The following is a 16,272-nucleotide window of genomic DNA, read 5'->3' on the forward strand; positions in this document are numbered from 1 at the left end:
TCCTCCGGTGCCTTGGATGACCGCGGAGGTAGCAGCAGTAGGGGATTCAGCGTTATGAAGCTTCATCTATTGGTGGATGGATAACGGGGGAGGGTGGGCTGTGGCACCCTAGCAGTACCAGCCGAACTCGGTCGAGTCCCTTGTCAGGCTGGGAGGAACATAGAGAGGAGAGGTCCCCTTTTTTGTTTCATTTGTTTTGATGTTGGCTACCCCCCCAAAATTGGGAAAAGTGCCTTGGTATATGTATGTATGTACTGTATAAGAGAACAGGAGTTTATAAATACTAACAAAACTACAGCTGTTGTGGAGGAACCATGTAGTTACTGTAAGAGCTACCCACAACAGGCAGAAAATATTTACACATATGGAGAAGGGGGAGGGGGAACAAATTTAATCACTGATCAAACCCACAAAGGGGATCAACAAGAATGGTAAATATATATATATGAAGTTATGGTGGATATAAGCAATCACAACATCTAAGGAACAAGATTACAGATGATTAGACAAAGAATGAGCCTTTTCAATGCACCATGACGAAGATAACAAGGAAAGCTCTTTTGTCAAGTGTTTGCTGAACACAAGGTTACCGTCAAGTAATGATATTTTTGCTTTAATATGGAATAGATAAAAGATTTATGGAACCCATTTTTCAATAAAAAAAATAGCAAGAAAAATAATCAACCAACCTGGAGGTCCATGGAAAAGAACTCCTCTTGGAGGTGTAATTTTGAACCGTTCGAAGACTTCAGGATACAGGAGAGGGAACACAATCATTTCCTTCAAGGATTTGACGTGGTATGACAATCCTCCAACAGAATCAAAGCAAATATTGCGGTCCAATGACATGGGGTCGATATCTGCTAAACTAGATCCAATTTTAGCCCTGTCCCTTTAGAAAGTGAGGAAAAAACAAATTAATACAAAAATTACTATAACTTGACTTGAATAATCTAATCTGCCCGTTTGAAACAATGGGGCTAAAGTGTTTCTGAAATCTTATGAGAAAACTACCATATACAGGTAGTCGCCGACTTACGACGGAGATCGGGACCAAGAGATGCGTCGTTAAGTCGAATCCGTCAAATGTCGAACTAAAATAAGGGAAGTTTCCGTAGATTTATTATGATGCGTTGTGATTCGGCAATCGGCTCAATCATATTTTATCAATATTCTCTCTGTCTGTCTCGATTTTTCAGTTAAATATTCATATTTCTTTGAAAATTATTAAAAAAAAATGTTTATATCATTATTCGTTATTTCGCTTGTGGGAATAGTAACGCATGGGAAGGAAATCACTTAATTTGCCTCTCGCCTTCCGCCAGAAATATGATGTCATCAGACTTTTTTCTTAAATATACGTTAAGTTGTACAAATCTCATAACTAATGATACAGACCACTAAAACACTTGATTTCGTTCCTCGATGTTTCGATGATGGGAATACTCTAATAAGATTACTCGGTAACACAACGAAAGGAAATCATTTGGTTTGTCAGCACACCTCAGCCAGATACAAGACGTCACGAGACACGTGACGTAAATGCTACGAACAATGACTTGCAAAATATGTAAATTTATTTCCTTTTTTCTAGCAAGAAATGAAAAGAAAATACTAACTTACAAAGCTAAAGTATTTCACTTTTATAATGTAAAAGGAAATATATTTTCAAGAAAATATTTGTCCTAATAGTATACTTTCTTTAGATAAACATCAATCTATTATCAGTGATTTAATAAAACTAGCGTACAGTCAAATTTACGCTCCTAGTACTCATGAAAACCGATACAAACCTACAAAATACTTTGTATCGTTACTTTATATTTCGATGATGGGAATACCAATATTAATCGTTAGCCTATTGGAAGGAAATCACTGTATTGCCCGGTTGCTTTCCGCCGGTGATGTGACGTCACCAGACATATATTATGAACTCGACAGATATTAAAACTTTTGTTAATGTATTTTTTACTGAAAATAGATACTGTATATCAACAATAAAAGAAAATAATAATTTAACAAGATAAATTTGTTTATTTTCATACAAGAAAATAGATTATTTTCAAGGAAATATTCGTCCTATTCCCGATAGACTTGTGACATCATCACCCTGAAAAAATTTGTCGTAAAGTCGATGTCATAAGTCGCATAGATTGTAAGTCGGGCATTACCTGTAATCCTCTCATATCCAACTTATTGCTATGAAGTCATTAAATTACAATCACTATTAGGAAGAATGGCTATTAAAATTTCATTTTGTACAGTCTCAAAGTCTTTGATGCTTCAAAGATATCATGACTGCTAAACAGAAGCAAAATGACAAATTTTAAAGTAATTTGCATTTTTCTTAATGATACACACCTATGGCTATTTATAGGAATCATACTTCCCGCTTCGCCGAAAGCATAATTCCTGTAAATAGCGAGGGTTTATATTGGTGTCAGAACAAATATATAAATGCACACGTTTACACTAAAAGAAAAACGTATACAGTGGTACCTCTACATACGAATTTAATCCGTTCCACAACCAACTTCGGGTGTAGAAAATGTTCGGTTGTAGAAACGAATTTTCACATAAGAATACATTGAAATAGGATTAATCCGTGGTTGAGCCCAAAAACCTATGATAACTCCTTAATAAATTACTACACATAATTACACATAAGTGAAGAGAGTAAGGAAGGCTGGCTCAAGAATTGAAGAGACAGTGAAAGATGGAAAGGGGAGGTTGTTAAAAGGAGAGGAGGCAAGGAAAAGATGGGGGGAATATTTTGAAAGTTTACTGAATGTTGAGGATAATAGGGAGGCAGATATAATTGCTGTTGCAGGTGTTGAGGTGCCAGTGATGGGAGATGAGAATGAGAGAGAGATTACAATAGAGGAAGTGAGGAGAGCACTAGATGAAACGAGAGTAGGAAAAGCGTCTGGTATGGATGGTGTGAGAGCTGAGATGTTGAAGGAAGGGGGTGTGACTGTACTTGAATGGTTGGTGAGATTGTTTAATGTGTTTTGTGTTGTCAATGGTACCAGTAGATTGGGTTTGTGCATGTATTGTACCACTATATAAGGGTAAGGGAGATGTGCATGAGTGTTGTAATTCAAGAGGTATTAGTTTGTTAAGCGTAGTTGGAAAAGTGTATGGTAGAGTAATGATTAATAGGATCAAGGATAAAACAGAAAATGCAATCTTAGAAATACAGGGTGGTTTTAGAAGAGGTAGGGGTTGTATGAATCAGATTTTTACAGTAAGGCAGATATGCGAGAAATATTTAGCAAAAGGTAAGAAGGTGTATGTTGCGTTTATGGATCTGGAGAAAGCGTATGATAGAGTTGATAGGGAAGCAATGTGGAATGTGATGAGGTTATATGGAGTTGGTGGAAAGTTGTTGCAAGCAGTGAAAAGTTTCTACAAAGGTAGTAAAGCATGTGTTAGGATAGGAAATGAAGTGAGTGATTGGTTTCCGGTGAGAGTGGGGCTGAGACATGGATGTGTGATGTCACCGTGGTTGTTTAACTTGTATGTTGATGGAGTGGTGAGAGAGGTGAATGCTCGAGTGCTTGGACGAGGATTAAAAATGGTAGACGAGAATGACCATGAATGGGAGGTAAATCAGTTATTGTTTGCGGATGATACTGTACTGGTTGCAGACACAGAAGAGAAGCATGGCCGATTAGTGACAGAATTTGGAAGAGTGTGTGAGAGAAGGAAGTTGAGAGTTAATGTGGGTAAGAGTAAGGTTATGAGATGTACGAGAAGGGAAGATGGTGCAAGGTTGAATGTCATGTTGAATGGAGAGTTACTTGAGGAAGTGGATCAGTTTAAGTACTTGGGGTCTGTTGTTGCAGCAAATGGTGGAGTGGAAGCAGATGTACGTCAGAGAGTGAATGAAGGTTGCAAAGTATTGGGGGCAGTTAAGGGAGTAGTAAAAAATAGAGGGTTCTATATGAGAAAGTGATTGTACCAACTGTGATGTATGGATCGGAGTTGTGGGGAATGAAAGTGACGGAGAGACAGAAATTGAATGTGTTTGAGATGAAGTGTCTAAGTTGTATGTGTATCTCGAGTAGATAGGGTTAGGAACGAAGTGGTGAGAGTGAGAACAGGTGTAAGAAATGAGTTAGCGGCTAGAGTGGATATGAATGTGTTGAGGTCGTTTGGCCATGTTGAGAGAATAGAAAATGACTGTCTGCTAAAGAAGGTGATGGGAGAAGTACAAGAGGAAGGCCAAGGTTTGGGTGGATGGATGGAGTGAAGAAAGCTCTGGGTAATAGGAGGATAGATGCGAGAGGGGCAAGAGAGCGTGCTAGAAACAGGAATGAATGGCAAGCGATTGTGACGCAGTTCCAGTAGGCCCTGCTGCTGCCTCCGATGCCTTAGATGACCGCGGAGGTAGCAGCAGTAGGGGATTCAGCATTATGAAGCTTCATCTGTGGTGGATAATGTGGGAGGGTGGGCTGTGGCACCCTAGCAGTACCAGCTGAACTCGGTTGAGTCCCTTGTTAGGCTGGAGGAACGTAGAGAGTAGAGGTCCCCCCCCCCCCTTTTTTTTTTCTTTTGTTGATGTTGGTCAAACCCCCAAAATTGGGGGAAGTGCCTTGGTATATGTAGGTATGTAATTACACATGACAATAATACACACTAAATTAAATAATAGACATGTAAAAAAGAATAATTATAAAGAAATAATAAAGAAGAAACGGGTTTTTAGAGTCACTTTACCTTAGAAAGTCCAGCGCAGGTGTCTGTCTTGCTACGCAGAGAGGAGACGGACGGGCGGCGAGGAGGTAGAGAGGGTGACTACGATAAACGTACACTACCGTAACTTATTTTAACTTACACTAAGTGAACTTTAACCTAACTTAGCTTATTTATTTTATTTTTATTTTTATATTTTATATTTTTTTTTACATTTTCTTTTTTTCTTTTTGATGATTAATTTTAATCACTTTCACACACTACCCTTAAAATTGATTGAATTTTTTTATTTTCAATCTTCGCCTTTTTCTTTCTTTCACTTTCTTTCGCTTCACTCTTTGCCGTTTTCTTTGAACCATTTCCTTCCTCTTCATCACGAGTTCGCTTCGTAATTTTTCTAAAGACGCTATCGATAAAAAGTCGCACGGTCCTTTCAAACTTCTTCACAGTCAGCTGCAGCCTTTGTGTCCGCACTAGCAGCCTCTCCGTGGCGAACAATTAAATGAATCCCGGACTGTTTCTTAAATTTTTCAAACCAGCCACGAGATGCCTTGAAATCGTCTGAGGAACGTTCGGTTGAACTCGAACCCAGCATCACCCCCAGAGCTCGCCTCCAAGTCAGTGAAGATGGCGTGCGCCTTCTCGCAGATGATAGTTTCGGTGATGGTGTCGCCAACAATCTCTCTGTCCTTGATCCAGATTAGCAGAAGTCGTTCCATCTCTTCTATGGCAGGGCTACGACGTTTTGAAATGATTATGATCCCCATAGAAGGTTTCACTGCTTTAATGGCTTCTTTCCGTTTCAAGATTGTCGAGATCGTCGACATGTTTTGGCTGTATTCTTTTGCAAGTTCACTCACGTTAATGCTTTTCAATAATACCTTGCTTTACTTCTAAAGAAAGCATTTCCTTCTTCCTTTTCTCACCACTACCACTTGCAAAACTAAGTCTTTTAGGACCCATGATTTACGTAAAATACCGTAAAAGGATGAACGTAAAAAATCACGATTAAAACACAGTTAATAGCAGAACGCACAGGGCACAACCACACGAAGCCGACGAGAACAGAGGAATGACCCAAGTCACGCTAATTGAGGGTCCCTCCAAGGTCGAAGTGCTGCCTTCTATCAGCGGAAATAAAAAATACATCCTGCGCTATGAGTACCATCTACATGTACGGGTATTGTTTACTCCGGGTGTCGAAAAAAAATTTGGGTGTAGAGTAGGAACTTGTTCGAATTGTACTTCGCGTGTCGAAAAATTTGGATACAACCGGTACGGCGAAAATTGCTCACTTCGTGTGTCGAAATAAAATTCGGGTGTAGAGTCGAAAAATTGCTCGAATTTTACTTTGGGTGTTGGAAAATTCGCATGTAGATACGTTCGTGTGTAGAGGTTCCACTATATATGCAAGTATAATGTTTACACTACTCTAAACAGCATAGAAAATTACAATGATGAAGAAAATGGAAGATAGTAATGAGATATGACAAGAGTTTAACGATTCATGGCAAAAGAAAGGTAGGATGAACATAGGAAAAAAAATAGCCTGATCGAAGACCAAGATAGTTAGGACATGCAATGAGAATAAATTAAGGAACAATGTAAAAAATTAGTGAAGTATAAATTAAAGAAACCGGACAGATTGAGATAGGAAAGGCTACAGAGAAAGAAATAGACCAGACAGGTATTCAGGTGAATGTTACAGCAAATTAATTTCGCACCTGAACTTCTCCGGGAAATGCCAGCAAAATCCAGAATGATGATGTGGTTTTACAAAACTAAGTATCATCAAAGTTACCCTAAATATTGGTTCATGTGGACAGGCAAAGTAATGAGATCTTCCACCCGCTGAACTCATCGGTCTACTTACTTGAACGACGATAAGGCCAAGTCTTCTGCAGTCAAATTCATAGGGAGGCAACGATTACGAGCCTTGGCCATAGTTTTTGACTTCCTTTTTTCAAAGTGACTCTCATCTGAACTGCTGCTATCACTAGATGTTGTATTATGGGCTGCCTAGAAAATAAAAAAAAATAATTACTCCAAGGATTTCACTTCAAGAGCCCCCAGGAAGCTTAAAAAATTTAAATTTCATATACTACAGACTCCTAAGAACTAATTTTCTTGTATATTCTTAAAACTTATTTTTGCAAAAACAAAATGCAGCATATGCATAAATTATAGAAGTAATGCAAGATGAATCTGTCATTCACAAATTTCATGGAAGAAAGGGTACCTAATCATTTGATTACAATAGCTACATCATTATCATAATTCATAACAAAGCCATTCATGTATCTGCATAAATAGAAACTTGAACAGAAGCTAAGGGTAGTGTTCTTGGCCCATTACTTTTCATACTATGTACACATGACATGTGGTTTGGCCTAAAAAACAAGCTTGTTGCATATGCAGATGATGCTGCTCTCTTTGCATCAATTCCATCTCCTGAATGTACAGTGGAACCTCTACATACGAATTTAATCCGTTCCAGAACCAACTTCGGATGTAGAAATTGATCGGATGTCGAAACGAATTTTCCCATAAGAATACATTGAAATAGGATTAATCCGTGGTTGAGCCCAAAAACCTATGATAACTTCTTAATAAACTACTACACATAATTTTCCCATGAGAATAATGAACACTAAATTAGATAATAGACATGTAAATAAGAAGAATAGACATGTAAATAAGAAGAATTAGCAAAAAATGATAAATAAGAAACGGGTTTTTAGCGTCACTTTACCTTAGAAACTCCAGCGCAGGTGTTGTTCGTCTTCGCTACGCAGAGAGGAGAGAGGAGACGGACGGACGGCGAGGAGGTAGAGAGGTTAACTACGATAAACGTAACACTACCGTAACTTATTCTAACTTACACTAAGTGAACTTTAACATAACTTAGCTTATTTTTTTTTTATTTTTATATTTTTTATTTTTTTTTACATTTTCTTTTTTTCTTTTTGATGATTACGTAATTTTAATCACTATCACTTACATTTAAAATTGACTGAATTTCTTTTGCTTCACTCTTTTCCGTTTTCTGTGTTTCACTTTCTTCCTCTTCACTCTTTGCCGTTTTCTTCGGTTCACTTACATCCTCTTCATCGCGAGTTCGCTTCGCAGTTTTTTTAAAGAAAGCATCGATAGATAATTGCTTCGTACAGCTTTTCAGAATGTTTCGAAAGTGCGTTAGGCAAACATCATCGAATTGAGAAACTACACGACAAACCTGCAATTTCTTTGGATGGTATTTGTCGATGAAGTCGACCACGTCTTGATATTTTCCTAACACCTCTTTTATTTGCGCTGAACCTAACACATGTTCTACCTCCTCGCTCTCTTCCTCGTCATCACTCATGTGCTCCGACATAGCATGGAGTTCCTTGAGCTCATCCGTCGTCAGTTCGTCGTGATGTTCGGCGACGAGTTCCGTAACGTCATCTGCGTCGACCTCCAGACCCATGGACTTGCCAAGGGAGACGATTTCCTCTACGGCTTCCGCTGCACCGACCACGGGATCAGGTTCGGGGTTAAAACCCTCGAAATCTCGGGGAGAAACTGCATCAGGCCACAGCTTCTTCCATGCAGAATTGAGGGTCCGTCGAGTTAATCCCACCCAAGCCTGATCAATGATCTTTAAGCAGTGCACGATATTGAAGTGGCCCCTCCAAAATTCACGCAAAGTTAAGTTGGTGCTTTGCGTGACATTAAAGCACTGCTTGAATAAGTGCTTGGTGTACAGCTTCTTAAAATTAGAGATGACTTGCTGGTCCATGGGCTGGAGGATAGAGGTGGTATTTGGTGGAAGATACAGCACCTTTATGAACTTGAATTCATCGAAGATATCATCTTCAAGTCCGGGGGGGTGAGCGGGTGCATTGTCAAGGCATAGCAGGCACTTTAAAGGCAATTTCTGCTCATGAAGATACTTCTTCACAGAAGGACCGAAAACTTGGTTTACCCATTGCACAAAGAATTGCCTAGTGACCCAGGCCTTCGAGTTGGATCGCCAGAAAACATGAAGCTGATCCTTATCGACGTTGTGTGCTTTAAAGGCCCTAGGGTTCTCTGAATGGTAAACAAGCAAGGGCTAAACTTTAAAGTCCCCGCTAGCGTTGGCACATAGAGCAAGAGTCAACCGATCCTTCATTGGCTTATGCCCAGGCAATTTCTTCTCTTCAGCAGTGGTAGGTTCGACTCGGCATCTTCTTCCAAAACAGCCCGGTTTCATCACAATTGAACACCTGCTGCTCTACGTAGCCTTCTTCCTTTACGATATTTTCGAATTTCTTAACAAAGTCAGTTGCAGCCTTTGTGTCCGCACTAGCAGCCTCTCCGTGGCGAACAACTGAATGAATCCCGGACCGTTTCTTAAATTTCTCGAACCAGCCACGAGATGCCTTGAAATCATCTAAGGAAGGCTCGGTTGAACTCTCCCCAGCATCACCCACAGAGCTCTCCTCCTTCAAGTCCGTAAAGATGGCGTGCGCCTTCTCGCAGATGACTGTTTCGGTGATGGTGTCGCCAACGATCTCTCTATCCTTAATCCACACTAGTAGAAGTCGTTCCATCTCTTCTATGATAGGGGTACGGCGTTTGGAAATTATAGTGATCCCCTTAGGTTTCACTGCTTTAATAGCTTCCTTCTGTTTAAGGATTGTCGAGATCGTCGACATATTACGGCCATACTGTTTAGCAAGTTCACTCACGCGGATGCCACGCTCATGTTTTTCAATAATTTCCTGCTTAATTTCTATAGAAAGCATTTCCTTCTTCCTTTTCTCACCACTACCACTACCACTGGCAAAACTAAGCCTTTTTGGACCCATGATTTACGTAAATTATCGTTAATGGATGCACGTAAAAAATCACGATTAATTCACAGTTAATATCACAACGCAAAGAGCACAACCACACGAAGCCGGCGAGAACAGAGGACTGACCCAAGCCGCGCTAATTGAGCGTCCCTCCGAGGTCGATGTGCTGCCTTCTATCGGCGGAAATAAAAAACACTTCAGGCGCTATGAGCACCGACTACGCGTACGAGTATTGCTTACTTCGGGTGTCGAAAAAAACATTCGGGTGTAGAGTGGGAACGTGTTCGAATTGTACTTCGCGTGTCGAAAAATTCGGATACAACCGGTACGACGAAAATTGCTACTTCGTGTGTCGAAATAAAATTCGGGTGTAGAGTCAAAAATTTGCTCGAATTTTACTTCGGATGTTGGAAAATTCGGATGTAGATACGATCGTGTGTAGAGGTTCCACTGTATATCTGGGGTTGCAGAATCCTTTAATAGAAATCTAGCTAAAATTAGTGGATGGTGCAAATTATGGGGTATGAAGTTGAATCCTAACAAAAAGTATGATTGTAAGTAGGTCAAGGACAGTGGCTCAACATCCAAATCTCAGTATTGATAACGTTTCTTCAACTTTGTATGACTAAAAATTTTAGGTGATTTTCGACAGCAAATTTACTTTTGAGAAACACATTAGGTCTGTGTATTCTTCAATTGCACAAAAAATTGGCTTATTGAGAAAGTCTTTTAAGATTTTCGGTGATCATTCCATTCTGAAGATGTGTTTTAATTCTTTCATTCTACCTTGTTTTGAGTATTGTTCTCCTGTCTGGTCTTCAGCTGCTGATTCTCATCTTAATTTGTTGGACAGAAACTTACAGTCTATTAAATTTCTTAGTCATGATCTAGATACCAATCTTTGGCACTGTTGTTCAATTAGTTCATTACGCATGTTGCACAAGATTTTTCCTAATTCTGACAATCCTATATATTCAGATCTTCCAGTACAATTCCATCCTCTTCGTAATACTAGGCAGGCAGTTAATTCTAATAGCCAGGCCTTCTCCATCATGAGGCTAAATACTACACAATATTCTAGAAGTTTTATTCCAGTTGTGACCAAGTTGTGGAATGATCTTCCTAATCAGGTAGTTGAATCAGTAGAACTTCAAAAGTTCAGAGTTGCAGCAAATGTTTTTATGTTGAACAGGCTGACAAAAGTCTTTTTATAGTTTACATATGACATATCTGTTTTGACGTTACTGTTTTTAGAATGATTTATTATTAATTTGTTCTCATCATACATTTATTTCCTTATTCCCTTTCCTCACTGGGCTATTTTTCCCTCTTGGTGCCCTTGGGCTTCAGCGTCTTGCTTTTCCAACTATGGTTGTAGCTTGGCTAGTAATAATAATAAAAAACCCATCTCCTGGACTATAATTTCAGTGGTATTTTTTCAAGTTTTACTTATTCATCAAACCTCAACTTCTCTCCTTCGGAACAAAACAGACGTTTCAATAACTAACAACTTGCACCTAGTGTCCTTCCAGTGGGGTCCATCTTTATCCTAACTTTTATTTTTGTATCCCTTATAACTATAACTAGTGCCTGTCAGTTGGCCGACATTTTAACATATTTGAATGAGAATCCAGTTTCTTGTTCGAGTACAGTATTCCTGGTCTACCTGCCAGTAAAACTGATATCCTTATGCAATCCCAAGATGACTTGGATGAATATTTCATTCCTTCCTTCAAGTTTCATAAGATACTATACAGAACAGTATAGATCTCATTTCTCGCTATAATGATGAATGGACATTATTGACCTAGTCAAGAATGCTTTCTGGTCTATTAATAAATACTCCCAAGGATTTAGCACCCTCAAGGGAAAGCTTCTCAAACAGCCCCACTCCAAAGATAACACTGCAATGTTTTGAAACCTGTAATTACCCAACAGTTAATAAAGAGAAGCTCTAACAGAGCCACTTACAATTATTGCCTACCTCCACAGCAAATATACTCAGCATTTACCAGACAAGAGTGCAATCTATTCTGAGAAGTGTGACTTTGGGTCTACAGCAGTACAATTCATTTCCACCCAGTAAAAAAAGTTGTTACTGAAACATCAGACTAAATTAAAGAATAGACTTAAAACTGCTCAATAATTATTTGCCAAATAGTGATATCACATTAGCTGGTTTGTTATAAGGTACCACCAATATTCAATGAAAAAAAAAATAGTGGCCTTCTTCAAAATAGGCATACAGTAATTCTATTTTGCTATCAAACTGTTTAGTTACTTAAAATTTGTCAATTCACAATTTTCAAAAAAAAAAAAAAATAAGGAATTTTGCTTTTAAGCTTTAATTTCTGTGCTGTAACATATGTAATACATAATTCAAACATTCTTTAAAATTTCAAAGTATTTTCTTCAACCAAAGCATGTACAGTAATACCCATCATTCCATCTGTTCTGACTTTAGGTTGCTCATTCTAAACTATTGGATACAAAAATAAAATGCTTGCTATGCCGTTTTACCCAATGTTACTTCAGTCTCTATGTCGCACAACAAAGAAGAACTGTACAGTACTTTACTTTTACATGTTTAGTTACGTGTATAAGGAACACAAAGTCATTTAGGAGTCTTTAGGGATCAATTAATGACTTAGATCAGGGAACTATTGCATTGCTGAATAACTAGTTCCATTTTATAGAAATAAAACACCTCAAACAATCAACCAGCAATGACCCTCAACAAATAATACATACCCTGCGTTTGCGATGAAACATGTGCTTCCTTGCAGGCGAATTGACGTAACGTTTATGGTTCCTACATTCCCTTTCTCTGTGGTGGGGACTGCCTTCTCGGAAATTTCTTCCTCGACCCTTATCTAGATATAATAAATATGAATGTTATATAAATATTGAAAATATGATAAATGAGCAAATAATGGATACATGCAAATATAAAAAAATCTTACAATTGACCAATTTCCTTTGCACTAATGTAATTAAAAAAGTATGTCAAAACCCAGTACACTTTTATAGGTTAGCTTAAGATTTTTATTGAATAACACCTTTTTAGCAAATTATACTTTAGCACAGAGTGCAGAAGGTTCAACATTCACAAAAAGCTTTAGCTTTTATCCTACTATTTTGGCTTTGACCTTCCTTTTATAGGCTTAACACCCTCAACCTTCTTTATTCAACAAGGAACCTTTGGTCCAATGACCAGTCTTCACACTTTTCATATATTATGAGAGAACTTTTTAGCTACCAATAAGGGAAACAGTATTGATGGGGGCTTTCATCAGACAAAGAAATAGACTATGGCAGATTGGACTGGAATTATGAAGTTGGGAAAAACAAAAACAATATGAATAAAGGATACGTCCGCGAAGCCTCCCACATGTAACTTATGCATTCTCTAATCTTAGAGGAACCACTGATCCAATTACAAATCTATATCGATCTCATAACACATTAGCATGATGAGCAAGAGATGGTGTTTTTTGTCCAGACATGCAACTTTACTTTGATGCATAAGGAATTAGCCAGAGGTCAAACACTGAAGCCTAATGTAAACATCACCTTAGGAATAAAAAAATACAACTAAGCACGTCCAACTAGCAAAAATACAATAATCAAAATTTTCCATATTTCTGACCATCTTTTGAATTCAAATCATCTTTAGTTATACCATCTATTAAGCAATAAAGGTATGCAGGTCTTTTGAAGTCTTGCTTTTTCTCTCAAGACTTAATACTTCTCTGTATTTTAGACTCATTATCTCCGCCAACAAAGTTGGAAGGAGGTTATGAATTACCCCGTGTGTGTGTGTGTATGTTTTTGTTTGTGAACAGCTTCCTTGCCACAAGTTTAATCGTTGAGTATGAAACTTGCAGGGATTAACTTACGTAAAAAGCTGGAAAAGATTATATTTTGGAAGGTCAAAGTCACATGTCAAGCAGAATGTCCAATTCACGTAATCAGCCATAAGTTTGGACATCGTTGTCACAGACTTTAAACTTGGTTCATAATTGTGTGTAAAAATTTACGTCAATTAATACATGTTAAGGTCGAAGGTGAAGGTCGAGTCCAAGGTCAAATTCAGGTCATCAACCATACAGCCAAAATTTTAATCGTAAATTAATGAAACTTCCAAGGATTTTAAACTGATGAAAAGAGCTGGATATTATTACACTAATAGATTCTGGGAAAGGCAAACTGGTTTTGAGAAATAAGGCGCCATGGCGGAGGTATGCACTCCGAGTGCTTTTCAAGTTCCAGCTGTGATCAGACAACAGGATGATCACCCTAATCAAATGGTGAAATCAGTTGCATGCACATTTAAACTTGGTGCAAATGCTTTTAGTTGACCAGATTGACAGGCCGCTATTCATAATTTTTGTTAAATACGTGGTTATTCTATTTTTCTAATCTATTTATACTCTACATTGGGCTACGTTCCCACTCTTTACAAACTCGGGTCAGTGAAATATAAATCTCATTCTAATCTCTGACATAATTGAATGAAAATAATGGAGATTGGATGGGAACAGCTATATATTTGGGCTTATATGAAAATATCCTCCTTTTGCAAGTGATTTAATTCATGCAATTCCTCACATTACAACAGTTTTGACTTCTTAACATTTTATCAGTTTTACTTTATCATTCCAATCAAGTCTTCTGTTTAGCTACAGTTACAAATAGTATGGATTTTTATGTACCAAATAATGCCCTTACTACAGCACCTTCAAAGGTAGAAGGTTGGCCTGGGCACCAACCGCCCGTTGAGATACTACCGCTAGAGTGTTATGGGGTCCTCTGACTGGCCAGACAGTACTACATAGGACCCTTCTCTCTGATTAAAGTTCTTTCTCTTTGCCTACACAGATACCGAATAGTCTGGCCTATTCTTTACAGATTCTCCTCTGAGATTGCCAAACAATTCTTCTTCACCCAAGGGGTTAACTACTGCACTGTAATTGTTCAGTGGCTACTTTCCTCTTGGTAAGGGTAGAAGAGACTCTTCAGCTATGGTAAGCAGCTCTTCTAGGAGAAGGACACTCCAAAATCAAACCATTGTTCTCTAGTCTTGGGTAGTGCCATAACCTCTATATCATGGTCTTCCACTGTCTTGGGTTAGAGTTCTCTTGCTTGAGGGTACACTCGGGCACACTTCTATCTAGTTTCTCTTCCTCTTGTTTTGTTGAAGTTTTTACAATTTATATAGGAAGTATATATTTTAATGTGGTTACTATACAAAATATTTTATTTTTCTTTATTTCCTTTCCTCACTGGGCTATTTTCCCTGTTGGGACCCCTGGGCTTATAGCATCCTGCTTTTCCAATTAGGGTTGTAGCTTATACATATATAGTAGTCTCCAGGACACTGTCCTGTCCCTTTCCACTGCTGCTCATGAGTGACCTTTAAAATATTTCAAGACATTTAAACAAGGACCTAGAATTATTACAATGGTATTACTTTTACAAAGATCAGTTTTTCCTGAAAAGGAAAGATAGCCACTACTCATATGTCAGTCTAATAAAATGGTCTCGGAACATATTGGCAGCCATTAAGGTTATTTTTATCGTGTATTAAGATTATCAAGTGTTACACTTATATGCAAGAGCCTCTTAATCCTTTTGATTGGCACTGTAACATCTTTACAGTATGGGTTTAACTCCCAAGTTTTCCATTATTACCAATGAAGTAGATATTTGTGTGCTTTTTCATTAAAAGTATTCTTTAAAGAATTACCCTTTTTATAATTATCATCATTATACTGGATAGTGTCAGGTTATTAAAGAAGCAATACACAGAATACATTACAGTGGATGTAAAAAGGAAAAGAGGCAGGGAAACTAGAATATCGAGCTGCACAATTTTCATAAATCAAGAGGGCACTGTAAATATGCAAAACATTGAAATTAAAAGTATGTTGTGGATATCAGCAACTGTAATTAACACATTCAGTCCTGCTCAATACAGTACCCAATTCTCTATTCTTTTAATCTGGGATGATTGGGTAGCACACACAACATAATTATAAAATAATAGGTTTGTGATAAAACAAATATAAAATTGTTATAGTTATGTTTTGAACCTTTCTGTCAGAAAAAAATTACCTAAGGAAAAACTACAAAGCTCACCTGAAGCATTAACTTGAAAGGGTCTACTCTCCCTTCTATTTTGACGAAGTGAGTAACGAGAACCAATTTGTGCTTCGTCTTCATCATCATCATCATCACCACCTTTATCACTATCACTTTCATCGGATGACGATACACTCTTATTAACAGACCGCCTCCTGTCCTGTACTTCATCTTCATACATAAACCGCTGCACTGGACGCCTCTCTCTTTTCACTCTTGAGTACAGATCTTCAAACTGCTTTAATGAAGAAAAAAAAATTGCAAAATATATTCAACAAAATATCACAAATTTCAAGTAATTTGTATTTTTCCTAACAGTACTTACCTCGAACTACTTTCTTAGGAGTATCTGGGATCTCCTCCCAACCGACCAGAGTTTTGTGTAGTTTACCCTACTCGCGTTTTCTGTGGGGGTTAACCTCAGGCGGAGTGATACACGCCCTGAGGCTAACCCCGGGTCAGGGAGCATGCTTTCTCAGGTTTCGACCTCCAGTAAGTTCTTGGTAGCTTAGGTTCTTAAGAGGTCCAGTAAGGCACTCGGGGAAGGAAGGGTGGGCCATTACCCGAAAGTAGTTCGAGGTAAGTACTGTTAGGAAAAATACAAATT

At 38.2% G+C, this 16,272-nt stretch overlaps 1 protein-coding gene across 6 annotated transcripts in view; it reads right to left on the minus strand.

Moving 5' to 3' along the window:
• The window catches only part of LOC137652271 (ATPase family AAA domain-containing protein 2-like), a 96,442-nt gene that overhangs the window by 37,069 nt on the left and 43,101 nt on the right, over positions 1 to 16,272 (minus strand). For 5 of the 6 annotated variants that reach the window (XM_068385555.1, XM_068385558.1, XM_068385554.1 and 2 more), the window contains 4 exons: positions 15,663 to 15,903; positions 12,273 to 12,394; positions 6,572 to 6,717; positions 690 to 892 (listed from right to left, as the gene is read on the minus strand). In XM_068385555.1, the coding sequence (XP_068241656.1) occupies positions 690 to 892; positions 6,572 to 6,717; positions 12,273 to 12,394; positions 15,663 to 15,903 (712 nt within the window). The remainder of the gene's footprint in view (positions 1 to 689; positions 893 to 6,571; positions 6,718 to 12,272; positions 12,395 to 15,662; positions 15,904 to 16,272) is intronic. The other variant, XM_068385556.1, reaches the window with a different exon arrangement.

The sequence above is a fragment of the Palaemon carinicauda genome, chromosome 13 (genome assembly GCF_036898095.1).
Source record: "Palaemon carinicauda isolate YSFRI2023 chromosome 13, ASM3689809v2, whole genome shotgun sequence".
NCBI lineage: Eukaryota > Metazoa > Arthropoda > Malacostraca > Decapoda > Palaemonidae > Palaemon > Palaemon carinicauda.